Genomic DNA, 13,935 nt, shown 5'->3' with positions numbered 1-13,935 from the left:
AATCGATCCGTTTATTCAGAAATTTGTCAATTTGCCTTGGCTCTTAAGTCCAACACTTGGGACAGGAGGAACAAATGCGTCCTGTATGATTTTGTAAATAGATGCATCTTTTAAAAATAGTCGAAAACAAAATTGTCTGTCCAATGGAAAGGTTGAGGCCAAAAAAAGATGAACGGTGCATTATAGAAACATAGAAGCTGGTTGCAAAAGTTGACGACAAGATCTGTTTTCAACTTGAGTATGGTCTTATACTATTAACCTGAAATAGATATTTTTATAGCAATTCCCTTGATACGAATACATGTTGTCTTGGGCTTGTTTTGCTCTTTGGTTGGGTTTTCCCTTGATACGAATACATGTTGTCTTGGGCTTGTTTTGCTCTTTGGTTGGGTTTTCCCTTGATACGAATACATGTTGTCTTGGGCTTGTTTTGCTCTTTGGTTGGGTTGTTGTCTCTATGACAATTCAATTCTCATTCTTATCATAGATATAACTGCATGTACAAAAAAAGAATGTGTGGTGTGATAGACAATCATACAAATTCTTTCCAGTGACCAACAGGCGTTAGCAAAATACACACTTTATAGAATGAAAGCTCCAAGAGGTCTTGGCATGTAAAAACAAGCACGAAAGTTAAGCGAGAGAAAAACAATAAGGATACCGCATACAAATTAGAAAATGGTCCGCAATATTACTTTTGTCAACTCACTAAGTTGAAATGAAAGACCTGGCGAATTTAAGCCTTTTCAATGGATGTGATGTATGTTTAAAAAAACATGGTTTGTTTAGACATTTAATTCAAATCTTGGTTTTAAATTATTTGCAAGTAAGTTTAAAGTATTTAAAACAAATAATCACTCACAGAAAGACGTCCAATCCATCTTCAAAAGAAAGAAAAAAATTAATAGACGACCTATAACGCACAGAATATCATGTATGTGTTTGGGCCGTATGAGTATTTGGACCATACGCGTATGGTCCGGAAAATATTTTATTTGCGATCACAAAATGCACGAAGTCGTCCATTTCTATGTAAATTGGGTCGATTTGAATATTAATAAGATGAATGCGTTTCTGTTGCCAAGTGTTTTTCACAAAGTAGTAGCAGTATAGCAGAACAGTTTTACCAATACAATACCGTAAATGCATGCAAATTTTAAAAGGTTTAATCCAAATAGCTTTCTTACTATCCAATAACTTTCAAGTACGAAAAAGACAGGGCAGAAGTATATTTTGTCTATATGTTATGTATTCGCACAACTTTTGAAAGTGGATTATGCATTCGTTCTAAAATAAATTTTTTGACCAGATAAAAAAGTTAAAAGATGACATTATTCGACAATCGCAATTGTTAAATATCGTTGACGTCCGAAAAAGATAATCAATCAAAATATGCACTGCAATTTTTAAAGCCAGTAAGTCATTCTTTTTTCAAAACACAAATTCGAATTATTTTATTTAGGCGTTGAGAACCTTTGGTGACCCCACAGTTTAAATGTCTATACTAAGGACGTCGTGATCTAGTATGGGCGTTATAGACGAACGTTCACCTAATCTGTCCCAGTCAATGGGAAATTAAAGTGATCCAATCAATGTCCACAGCCACACTGTTACGAATACGATTCTATTTCCCTTTGTAATCTTAGCATTGATCACTGAAAGTTCTTTATGATTACAAATGACAACCAATAATGTAGCGAAATTTCAGCAGCGCCTGCGTGCGATATTCCCGAGCTTGTATTTCCTTTCCTGATTTTCTTGATAGAGGGTGTCTGCGCACAAGGAAGCTATTAAACTTAGAGTTTCGAATGGTGAAGTTGAAATCACCCCTTCGTAAATTTAACGGACGTACTCACAAGTTGGTCGACCGCTATGTATTATCCATTTCACAAATTATAGGGGATATGATACTAATGTCGTTACAACAATCCCGTCCTCTATTCACGAAAATTCATTGTGACCTAACGATTTAGACTTATTATCGGGTTTATACAAACATGAGCAACACGACGGGTTCACATGTGGGACAGGATCTGCTTACTCTTCCGGAGCATCATCAGTTGTTAGTGGGTTTCGTGTTGCTTAGTCTTTATTTTTTTATGTTGTGTTTTGTGTACTATTTTTGTCTATTTGACTTTTTATTTTTAGCCATGACATTGTCAGTTTATTTTCGATTTATGAGTTTGAATGTCCATCTGGTTTTGTTTTCCCCTTATTTAAACAAAAATGCAATGATTGATTATTGTTTACCAAACAAAACGAAGCAAAAATTTAATGCATATTCAGTACAATAATTTCGACACGAATGTGTGTCTTGTGCTATTAATTGTTGTGTGGTCTAAGGAGTCATATTTATCTTAGTCGAACAGCGACAATACGTGAAACATCAGCTAATTAAAATGGGCTTGTACTACCAATAGGTTTTCGTTAGTATCTTCTCTCTGATTTTGATACATTGCAATGTTACATTTACTTTATAAGAATAAAAATTTGCGGTGCCAATTCGACTAGACTGGGTCCCGATCGCAATTTACAATTTGTTACACATATACCAATATAGAGTAATTGAACAGACATGAACCAACGACAACCACTGAAATGTATACTTCTAACTTGGGAAAAGCATATAGAGATTGTGTCGGGGTTTCGAATGTTTGTGAGCGCACAACTATCCACTTAACCTAAGAACATAGTGTAACAGCACAATATTAGAACAAACTATAAAACAAAATTGGCTGAAAAAGGTTTCACTTATCAAATCGATAAAAGGCAGAAAAAAAAATCGTCATCCTGAACTAATTTAAGACACTATATACAGATCTGAGAGTACTCGCAGAAACTGATAACTAGTTCAAAGCCAAAAAACAACAAATAGAAAAAGATTATGCATGCATCTTTGACTATATCAATCAGTGCACATCCAACATTTAATGGATTTAGTGTAAAAACGTCATTAGAGAAAAAAACTGATTTTGTGTAATGCCAAAATATTTTCAATAATTTAAAAGTCAAATTTCAAAAGTGATAAAGAAAAAAACCTGAGTCACTGTGAAAAACAGTTTAGACTAATATTCATTGATATTTTGATGGACAATTTTCCACAGATGAACTCAACATCTATCTTCATTGTCTACTTTCTGTACTATTGATATTTAAAAGTTGCATTTAGCTGGAAACGAACTCAACTTGGAAACAACGTTTTTAAGATTTCATAAGATATTAACTTAAAACTTACCGAATATGAAATAATATATGAATATTACACAAAACATCTATAGTATATGCAATTTATACGTTTTTCACTTAAATCTGATCTTGTATACTCTACCTTTACAACTAAACCAACCATGACTAAACGTTAAAAAGTTATCATTTGTAGACCATACATATCCTATTATATACAGTGTATATCGGATGGCCGTCATGCACCATATACAATCATATTGGTTATAAAACACATAAATGATTTTATTAGGTTTATAATAGTACATTTCAATGTACAAATCTTCGTCTTTTCATGCAAATCCAGAAGTAATGGGTATTGAGCGTGTAATTATCCCCAAATAAACGTCGATAGCTGGTACATCTAAACGCAGATTATAGATAACAAAAATTGTCATTAGCATATGACTTCATTATTTACACTCAAAGATATCAAGAAAATGATTGACTTGTTATACAAAGGAATAATTTCCTGTCTCTGCAGCCAAAAAAAGTTATTTATAAAGGTTTCGAAATGGGCAATGATTCAAACCTGACAGCTATGATATACAATATATGAACATTGTCTGAAAATATGAAATTTATGTGTACGATCTAGAGAAACAGTACGAAAAGCGAGTCTAGGTGAGCTTTTCTTCTGATCGTTATTAGTACAAATATATTTTATATTTCCGATAATGTGCATATATTATTTTTATCCTACAATTTATATCCGGTACTTGAGTGTCAGTTGTTTAAATCCAAATCATTGACTCCGATTTTTCAAAGTGATCGTCATATTTTTTACGCGGACCACAGGACCCAAATTGAACTGTTATCCAGAAAGAAATATCAATATTACCGTTTGCTCAACATAGAAGCTGGTAACAGAAGATTATATTTCAACATGTACAAATAAAGCAAAAATAATTTGTGTGCCTTTTATTTGTACAACAGTTGGCTAATCGCAGGGTAAATTAAATTTCAGTCCGATAAATGAAATTTAAATTCTAAGGAATATTTAACCGTCACAGTCTTCAATGTAGTTTTTGTTTCGTGCAATACATTATCTCGTTTAGAGCATCGTTGGATGAAAATAGATGAAAGAATACTAATTCGTTTAGACCGCGGATTCAGAATCTTAGTTTTGTATGCATATAAGCTAAAGATGAAGGTTATTTTTTATTTAAAACTTTTTTTCCTTGTGACTTTTTTTGGGTAAAGTCTAATTTTTCAGCAACTTTGATATCAATATATAACATTAACTGTATAAATATCACTGGTTATAAAAGGTTTGAATTTATTGGTTTCAATGTTCCAATGTTTCAAAATTCATTCTTATTGGATGAGTTTATGTGTTTATTGGAAGGAATAACGCAAAATGTAATACATACTTCAAACGAAAATTAGAAATAAAAAAAATAAAATACAATATGATAAGGAATAATAATGAAACAAACAAAAAACATGAGCATAAGTAATCATGATTTAGTAAAGATATAAGGTTTCCTTTCTTTCTTTTGAATGAATATGAATATTCCAAGCGTTCAGTTTCCTCTTCAGATTTCATTGATTGATTGATTGATTTTGTTTACTACATACATCCAATTTTTTCTCTCACGAGAACAAATTAACAATGCATACCAGGAGATGGCCCGGTGATAGAGGCCGTCATGGATGAAATTCGGGGAAATTATTACCGACACTGGAAAGTCAGGGTATATCAAATAAGAACAGAAATTTTGCTTTCATACAGGGTAACTATAGGTCCCTCTCAAAGTTGTTGGTAGGGTTCGTAACGAACAAATAAGCCTGACACTCTTTTTACACGGAGCATCGGATTTAACGTCCGCATTCTAACCGGATGTGGCTGCAAACTTGTTCCTCTCGCGCAGCCAAATGAACGCCCTTCTTTTGCAAAGGTTTTACTGTCGGACAGAAGAAACTACTACAAGGAATATGCAGTTGCCGTAGCCACAATCTCCTTTCAATTATTACAATGTATGTTGAAGAATCCTTACCATGTAGGATGCCACTGATGAAGCAAAATACTTAATGACAACCTGGAACATTGATATGTGTCCTGTTGTTTTATTGAGTTTCGTGTTTCACTCAATCTTTACTTTTCTATGTAGTAAATATTGACTTTCATTTTCTTTTTTCGTTACGTCCTAACGTTGATTGTCTTTCTTTGAGTTTATGTTTTAAATTCTCTAATAGTATCAACCCTGATAAAGAACTCAAACAACAATATGATATCCATTTTATCTCAATTTAGTCATCTGTGAATAAAAGGAATTGTTTCATACATGTCGTTGGGAAATTAAAAGACAATTTTAGACAAATGACGGTAATAATAAATTGTCAAAATGGGTCGGGCCAGACCAACGAAAAACAAACAAACAATGAAAAATAAATTAATCAAATAAACACAAATTGCTTCCCTTTCATTAAGTTTTAAAAACAAAATCAAAATTTTGCTACTCTGTACCTGATAGTTTTTCTTGCTATATAAATAGTCACTTATGTAACAGTAGAATGGACAAACAGAAAAATTATGAAATAAAAAACGATAAATGCAATCCATCATTCATGCACATACATATTTGGGAAGGTAAAAAAAGAAGATAACTAAACAAAATAGCTTCAAAACTTTTAAAACATATTTTTATATTATTAAAAGGGTCAAATATAAGTGACAGTCACTACATGTATATATATTTACATGTATAAGGTTAAATCCAAGTCTAAATAATTGAACAATTTTCATTTAAATTCAATAGGATTTATTATTTGTATTGGTTATATCCGTGGTTGCACTACAAAGGTGGACGAAGTAAAGACTTTAAAACTAATACGGTAGACGTGACATTGGTTCTTTGATATAAATAGTATCATTCGTGTAATGGAGAAATTTACTTAGTGGATTTTTTTTCATTAGCTACCCCTATTTCATTTTAATACCATTGATGAACAGGATATTGGATAATCGTATTTGAAATTAAAATTCTAAGGTATAGTTGTAATAATTGTGTTCGTGTACAGGTTAAAAATATTCGTTTTTGATATGCATGCATGTAACGACATTGTGATGATGTTTTAATGTTTTAAATATTTTGAAGAACATAAGGATGCTACTTAGCTTAGAACTGAATTTGAATTTTCTCATATTTGCATCAATTTCTTGTTTTAAGAATTGAAATATGTTTTGGAAGACGCTTTTCAATTGTCCGTTTTGGAATGAGGCTCACTAACAAGCAAATCGCCTGTATACTTGTCAGTGTAATTTTTCTGCTCATAAAAATTAAATCGCCTGTATTTTTTAGTCTTATGTATCTGATCATAAACTGGTTAATCGCCAGTACTTTTCAGTGTCATGTTTCTGGTCTTAAAGAAATTATTACTTCCTTTTTTTGTCTGCTTGTATTACTTTACAGATATGCATTTTTGTTCCGCGAGTATCTCTTGAATTTAAAAGTAAACACATAATAGCATAATTCGCTTTACTTTTATTATCCGTTACTGCTGGTTTACTTTAAGCTCCTTAAAAGATCACCCCAATACAATTATAGTTCGTCAATTCATGCATTTATTATTACACAATTTTACGTTAATCTATGTTGCGCATTTTTGTAATTTTAACTCCTTTAACATTGTATTTTTTCAGCAATGCAACAGGTGAGTTAGTCATCACCCTACTGATCATGATATATAACATATCTGTGTTCCTACATAAACATAAAAATTGAAAGTTTATCATGTATATAAAAAAGAAGATGTGGTATGATTGATGGGACAACTATCCACAAAAGACCAAAATGACACAGACATTAACAAATTTAGGTCACCGTACGGCCTTCAACAATGAGCAAAGCCCATACCGCATAGCCAGATATAAAAGGCCCCGATGAGACAATGTAAAACAATTCAAACGAGAAAACTAACGGCCTAATTTGTGTAAAAAAAAATGATCGAAAAACAAACATATAACACATAAACAAAGGACAATCATAAAATACAGGCTCCTGACTTGGGACAGGCACATACATAAATAATGTTTGACTCATTGAGTCTAAAGGTGTAATACCACCAAATCATAGCTCGTTACATTCTGTTGCGTACGAAAATAGGTCGAAAAAAATGTTCCTTTTGAAGACAGTTGTAAAAAATGTAATTAATCCTACATTTAATTGCAGTACACAACTTGTTTGTCAGAAACATATATTTTAGGTGTTTCTAAGCACCAATATATCTGGTAAATGCAAGTAAATAGTATGAATAATAGATTTACTTTGAATAATAGAGACAGTTTTTGCAATCATATTAATCAAACATATTAAAGTATTCATGAGTCAACATGCGCCCATTATTTTCAGTATAATAAAGTCTGAAAATAAAAGTTTTGAAAAATAACACAACACAGTCTGTAAATAAACTCATCATTGAAATTTAGTATTTGCGCCAGACGCGCGTTTCGTCTACAAAAGACTCACCAATGACGCTCGAATCAATAAAAGTTAAAAAAAAAAAAAAAAAGGCCAAATAAAGTACCAAGATGAAGAGCATTTGGAAAAATCCTAAAACTTTTGCCAAATACAGCTATATTTTGGTAAATGTTTGCACTACATGAATATAGGATATTTGTAAAATGTTAAGTTTATGAAGTAATGATGATTTTTTTTGACATTTTATAGAAATAAATATAAAATATATCAAAAGGAGATAATAAAACAAGCAACAAACTATTTTATCTTTATTTTGACAATATGATTTCTTTCATGTTTAGCACTATTTTTTTCATAGTGTATGCACAGCAGCGGTTACTTTATCAGCTAGTATAATGACTAATAAGGAAATATTTGAAAGATATGTTTGCGTAATGAATAATCATTATTTTGATAATTTTTGACTATCATAATTCAGTTGAAAAGAAAATATTTACATCATTGCAGCAACATCTCTAACATGTGGGTTGAATACGTACTTCTAATATCGTATGTTCTCTTATTTTTATAGTACCCACCTCCTCCTGGTGGGCAGTATCCCCCGCCTTCTGGCGGTCAGTATCCTCCACCTCCTGGTGGGCAGTATCCTCCGCCTCCGGGTGCTCATTATCCGCCTCCTCCACAAGGACCACCTCCACCCTATAATGGCGGATATGGTCCACCTCCGATGCATCAACAGCAACAACAACAGCAGGTTGTAGTAGTACAACAAACCAGTGACTATGTAACAGTGAAGGAAAACAAAGGGTATGTAGATAACTTACGATTACAAACCTTTTTCCAAATGTTTATTTCAGATTTTTAATAGATTGTTTCGTTCTGCTGATAGCTGATGGGGGGGGGGGGGAGAGTTGGAGCAACAGTAGTGGTCATGTTCCATTTTGAAAACTGTTACACTGCCTTTAATTAAAAATCCTATGTGTGGTTATATTTAAATAAATTGCTCTCCCTTCATCCGTTTGTATCCCCTTCGATGTCTCTACTAAAATGATGCATTGTTTTATAATAGGTGCTTTCCCGGAGATATGTTAGATTGTTGGCAAAAAAAAAAACCGTAAAATGGTCGATCATAGTCTCTTGTGTAATACAAAATTCAATACAGTAGATAAACACTACATTGAGTTTTATGATATGGCCCTGTCCTACATACTTATAACTCCCGAACCAGAATAAATCTAACTCTACAGTGACTATCTTCCTCTTAATCCGTCACGGTCATAAGTTTTTGTTATTCCACCCTTCTAGGTTTTGTTTTTAAACATGATACATGATTCTCCTTAGAAAAATTAATTTGAAATGTCTTCAAATGGAAAAAAAACAACCATTTAATATAAAATAATACAAAATAATAGAATATTTCTATTTGCCAAATTACGTCCCCATGAGGGTATATATCATACAAACATAACCAAACCAACAATTATCAAAGAAACCCACATGAATTCTGAGTGAACTCCATTTCTATGGAACAGTAAGAAGTTACGATTCCGATTATTTGGGATAGTAAAATAAGAGAGTTCAAAGTGTAATTGTGAAGAAGTAACACGAGAGAGTCCCACATATTAAATATACATAATACTACCAATAGTCCGCGGAACTTCAATTGAATACATGTTCAGTGTCCGTCAATGAGTCAGCAACACAACTTGATATCATATGTAACACCGACAAAATCAAAGACATCTCGATGTCAATATAAGGATCTGACAATAGACAAGAAATAATCACATATGACTATACAACTATTATAGGTTAGTTTAAATAATCAAAATCAGATGATTTGGCATTTACTTTTATTTTTATTTTTACTATTACGTCCTTGGAACTTAACCATACAGCCATATCATAATTGATTACTTTTTGTAGCGTGAATTCAATTCTAGTTTTACTATTGGATGCTCCTTCTTTATATACCTGAAAACATAAACAAAAGTTACTGTACTAACGTCGTCTCGCGAGATTAGACAACAAAACGATTTCATTAAAAATGGGATTACTTTTTTCTTTACATTTAAGCATTTCTCCAAAAACTGGAAACAAACTATTTTTCCAATAAAATCCATAGCCCCCCTCCAGAAAATCAAATGGTTGCTGCCTTAGATGGACTATGCAATTTTCCTGTTGTGAATGATAAGACAGTTTAACTACTTTTAAATATGCACGTATGCATGTACGTGTTTTTATTCAATTGTTTGTAATAGTAGATCATGAAAGCAATATATTTAACCTGACAATATTATTTTATTTACAGTAATATTTGACAGTTGAATGGAAAAATGGAAAATTTAGTAGACTACTTACATGTTTTATCAAATTATCAAATGTATGTTTTAAACAACCTTTTCGGTATAGACAGACGTACGAGGACGAATCTTTAAATGTTATAATGTATTTTTGTATCATTTGATAATATTGAAATAACTTGTTCATTGTTTTGATTAGATGCATGCCAGACACAAGTAATTGGAAATGGTGGAACTGGTTGCTCTTTGTCCTGGCTATAATATTTCTAGGGCCAATTATCTTAGTACTAGGAGTAAGTTGGCTGTATTTTTGATTACTTTGTTTTATTATAGATTTGCCTGTGGAGGGTCTTTAATTCCTGATTTTATATCTTAATACTCTTTCCGACGTTCTAATATGAAAACAGCTTCAGAAGCAGCAAAATAAGTGATCAACAAATGAGGAGAACGGCAAACACGTAAAAGATTTGTTTACAGTTATTAAAAAACCATATAAATTACCATATCAATGATATTTCACGTCAACACAGAAACTTCCAGGCTTGTTATACCCTTGGTGAGAAACCTTCCAACAGCAGCGGCAACGATCCAGTGGTTGTAAAATAACTCATCATTGATAACAGATTAAAAAAAACGAAATATCCTTATACAGATATATGTATATAATATAACATTAACAAATCTATTATTATATATGTATCTTAACTTATGAGTATACAATGAATTTACATTTCTAATAATGTCGAACGTCTTGATATAAGAATAGAAATATTACTTTTAAAATAACCTACATTATGCTATTACAGTTGGTATGTTGTATTCTTCTGGGTGGTAACGGCGGGCATGACCATCACCATCATTAAAGATTATCAAGGTAAATATTCTTCTGGTTTTGTTTCCAACACTCACTGACTTAGATTGAGTTTCGGATGGTCAGAACGGGACCCAGTTGATTTAATTAAAGGGAGAACGGTGTTCAACCATATTTCCCCATACAAAAGTATTGATCGTAAAAAAAAATTGTGTTTCCACACCCGAACACTCTTTGCCCCTATGATCCATCTATGATTGCCAAAGTAAGAATATTTAGCTTTTACTGCTAATAACAAGCCCAAGCTATCATATATCAGAGCACTTTGCTAAAAGGTTTCATGTTGTTATGCTAAAATATTAATATATGAATTGATACTCACTATATAGCAAACAAAGCCACTTGCTTTCGATTGTAAATAATGATTCTGTAACATAAAATTTGCTCTTCCATGAATGCAACAATGTGTTGAAAGAAACCATGTGGACATAAAAAAAACCACCACAGGTCGTATAGAAACGGAAAAAAACTAAAGACAAACAGGGCCACAAAACACTACAAAATAAAATAAGTAAAAGACCGAGAAACAAAAACAAGTACCCAACCAAAAACAGATCGCGTTCTCAGGTTCTCTGGAAGGGTAGGCAGATCTCTTCCACTAGTAGCACTCGTCATGTTGTTGTGAGGGAAATACAAATTTGGTGATAGGTTTCGTTGGAACGTTTGTATTTTTGTACAATACTTACCTTTTAACATAAAGTACAATAAACCTAGTTATGGGAAAATATTTCATTTCTTTATCCATTTTCTTTACTAGCTTATATTCAAACTAAAGAACTCGTAGATTCTTGTTTTTTAACATCCAGCAAAAAAACCCAACATATGAGTATACATGCACATGACAAGGATGAAAATGAATCGCAAGTTAGCCTTGACTAGATAAGGTGTGCATATTACGTTAGCGTATTACCAGTTACAGATTGTATTGAATACGAAGAGAAGTTTCTGGAATTCCCCCATGACATTAAAGGATTGTTCGATTGATCAATTAATGTCAAATCTGTTCCCTTGAATGATAATATCATGCTTACATGCAAAGTAAAATAAGGGTAAATGTAAGTACTTGTTATAACATACGAATTTGTTTTTATAGATTGATGAGAGACTTCACTACAAAGATTTCTCGGGCATTGGTAGGATCGAAATCAATGAATACATTGGTTATTGTATTAATACTAAAGCAAAGACTGTAAATTATCATCTCATCAAATCAAAGTTCTTATTATCATTCGGTATTATTTGTTTTCAACTAAAGTAATGTTTTCTAATTGTCTTGTCTTTCTAACTATTTAGACTGATGATAACAATACTAGAACGTTCACGAAGAGGCGAGTGATATCATGGAGACATGCAAAACTCGTAGGTCAGAGAGAAAAATCGCCATGACAAAAAGCGAAATTAAGGATGATAAAGTCCACGCAAAATCCCATAGAAAAAAAAATGAGGAGTCAAAAACTAACCCTAGCTAAGATTAAGATAGGAGGCTTTTCAAAGGATAATCAGTCCTTTCACCAATAACCATATATAAAACATTTGAATATTATAAGTTGGCCCTCAAAATCTTTGTTTATTATTTTCCGATATTCTTAATTCCCCGTTAGAGAACATACAATGACACGAGATTATTACAAAAACACATCATATGAATATATTTGCATTCACTTGTCAGTTGACTTTCAGTACAAAATGTGAGTTTAGCACCGGTACACTAGTAAAATTTCACATCGAGTAGATGAAGGCTTTTGTATTTACATATATAAGTTTATAAAATTATAACCGTATACTTATGAATGGAGACTAATCAGATTTGTATAAATTGTCTTGAACGCATCGAGAAAATGGTCATCAGCTGGCTCTTAAATAAAAATGTATTCTACTTCAGTGAAAATGGACGTCATACTAACCTTCAAAACCTATAAATGAACTCAAATAAAAAAAAACCTTACAAGACTTATAGAGTCCAGCTGAGGCTCCTGACTTGGAACAGGCGCAAACATTCGGCGCGGTTAATCACTCAATCCTCCCTCATACCTCTAGCAAATGTAGAATAGAAACACATAGAGTTACGCACAGTAAAACTCATTTCAAAAATAATAATCTTACCACTATGAATTATATGAAAAGAATATAACTAGTTATCAAAGGTACCAGGATTATAATACATAAACCCGTATTATGCCAACAACAGGTTTTAGAATAAATGTGTTTATTTCTGATGCAAAGATCCTATGAGTGAATCAATATTAATACCAAATATACAAACCATAATGACCAGACAACATTATTGTAGCCGAACAAGCCTGTGTAAAGGTTTGGTTAGCCTTTGAGGTACATGCTGAAATTAGTGTGCTTTGTAAAGAATATCACAAAATAAAAGATTGGATGTGAATTACCTGAACGTATAAGCTGTCTTCATGTTGGTTTATATTTACGAATGATGTCCTTGAACTGATAATAACACTTAGTAAATGTGTTTGTCGAAATTAAAGATTTGCTGTTTATTCGAAAATAGGTGGATTTGTTCCCTGGGAGAAAAATAGGCATGCAAATCCTAAATTAGGTACGAAAGACAACCTAATTTTAAAACGTTTATGCTTAAGTTTGCTCTTTGTACCTTTGCAGCATAAGTACTTCTTTTTTTTTTTTTTTTTTTTTTTTTAAATTTTTCTCTGTAACGAATTCAATGAAATTATTGTATTTATTTAGAGGTTTAATGTCGACAAGGCTTATAAACGAAACTTAGTTTTCATATTATTCATATTTGTGTGTGTGTAGAACTATTATAATATGTATATATAATATATGTTGTACTTCTTTATCCAAATGCACATATGTATCCATAAAAGTAAAAATTGTATAATCTTTCTGCTAAAATCTCATTTCATTTTTACTTTAAAATAAAGATCTAACTAAGACTTGTACCTTTTCTACAGTTTTTTCTACCAAATTAAAAAAAAAATGTTTTCACTCAGTCTTTAGTTTTATAGGCGAGTTTAATATTTGAAAAAAAGACTTCTAGTTAAGGACTTTAATGCATCCACATTACATACTACATACAGCTGATTTTTTTTTAAACGAAAGTATAATGTCTTTTTATGATTTAACTTTGATTTGT

General features: G+C 32.0%; 1 protein-coding gene across 1 annotated transcript; it reads left to right on the top strand.

Moving 5' to 3' along the window:
- The first annotated feature begins 6,007 nt into the window (after positions 1-6,007).
- On the top strand, positions 6,008-13,491 carry LOC134711855 (formin-G-like). Its single transcript, XM_063572790.1, has 6 exons — positions 6,008-6,215; positions 6,869-6,879; positions 8,218-8,453; positions 10,149-10,242; positions 10,756-10,823; positions 11,914-13,491. The coding sequence occupies exons 2-5, from the start codon at positions 6,871-6,873 to the stop codon at positions 10,810-10,812; spliced, it is 396 nt and encodes a 131-aa protein (XP_063428860.1). The 5' UTR covers positions 6,008-6,215; positions 6,869-6,870; the 3' UTR covers positions 10,813-10,823; positions 11,914-13,491.
- The last annotated feature ends 444 nt before the right edge of the window (positions 13,492-13,935 follow it).

This window comes from Mytilus trossulus, chromosome 3 (genome assembly GCF_036588685.1).
Source record: "Mytilus trossulus isolate FHL-02 chromosome 3, PNRI_Mtr1.1.1.hap1, whole genome shotgun sequence".
Taxonomy (NCBI): domain Eukaryota; kingdom Metazoa; phylum Mollusca; class Bivalvia; order Mytilida; family Mytilidae; genus Mytilus; species Mytilus trossulus.
This window is presented reverse-complemented; position numbering and strand designations above follow the sequence as displayed.

Excerpts from the sequence above, each read along its gene's own strand:
- LOC134711855 (XM_063572790.1), top strand. Across the intron at positions 8,454-10,148 it reads ACAGTGAAGGAAAACAAAGG|ATGCATGCCAGACACAAGTA; the intron begins GTATGTAGATAA and ends TGTTTTGATTAG. Across the intron at positions 10,243-10,755 it reads CAATTATCTTAGTACTAGGA|TTGGTATGTTGTATTCTTCT; the intron begins GTAAGTTGGCTG and ends ATGCTATTACAG.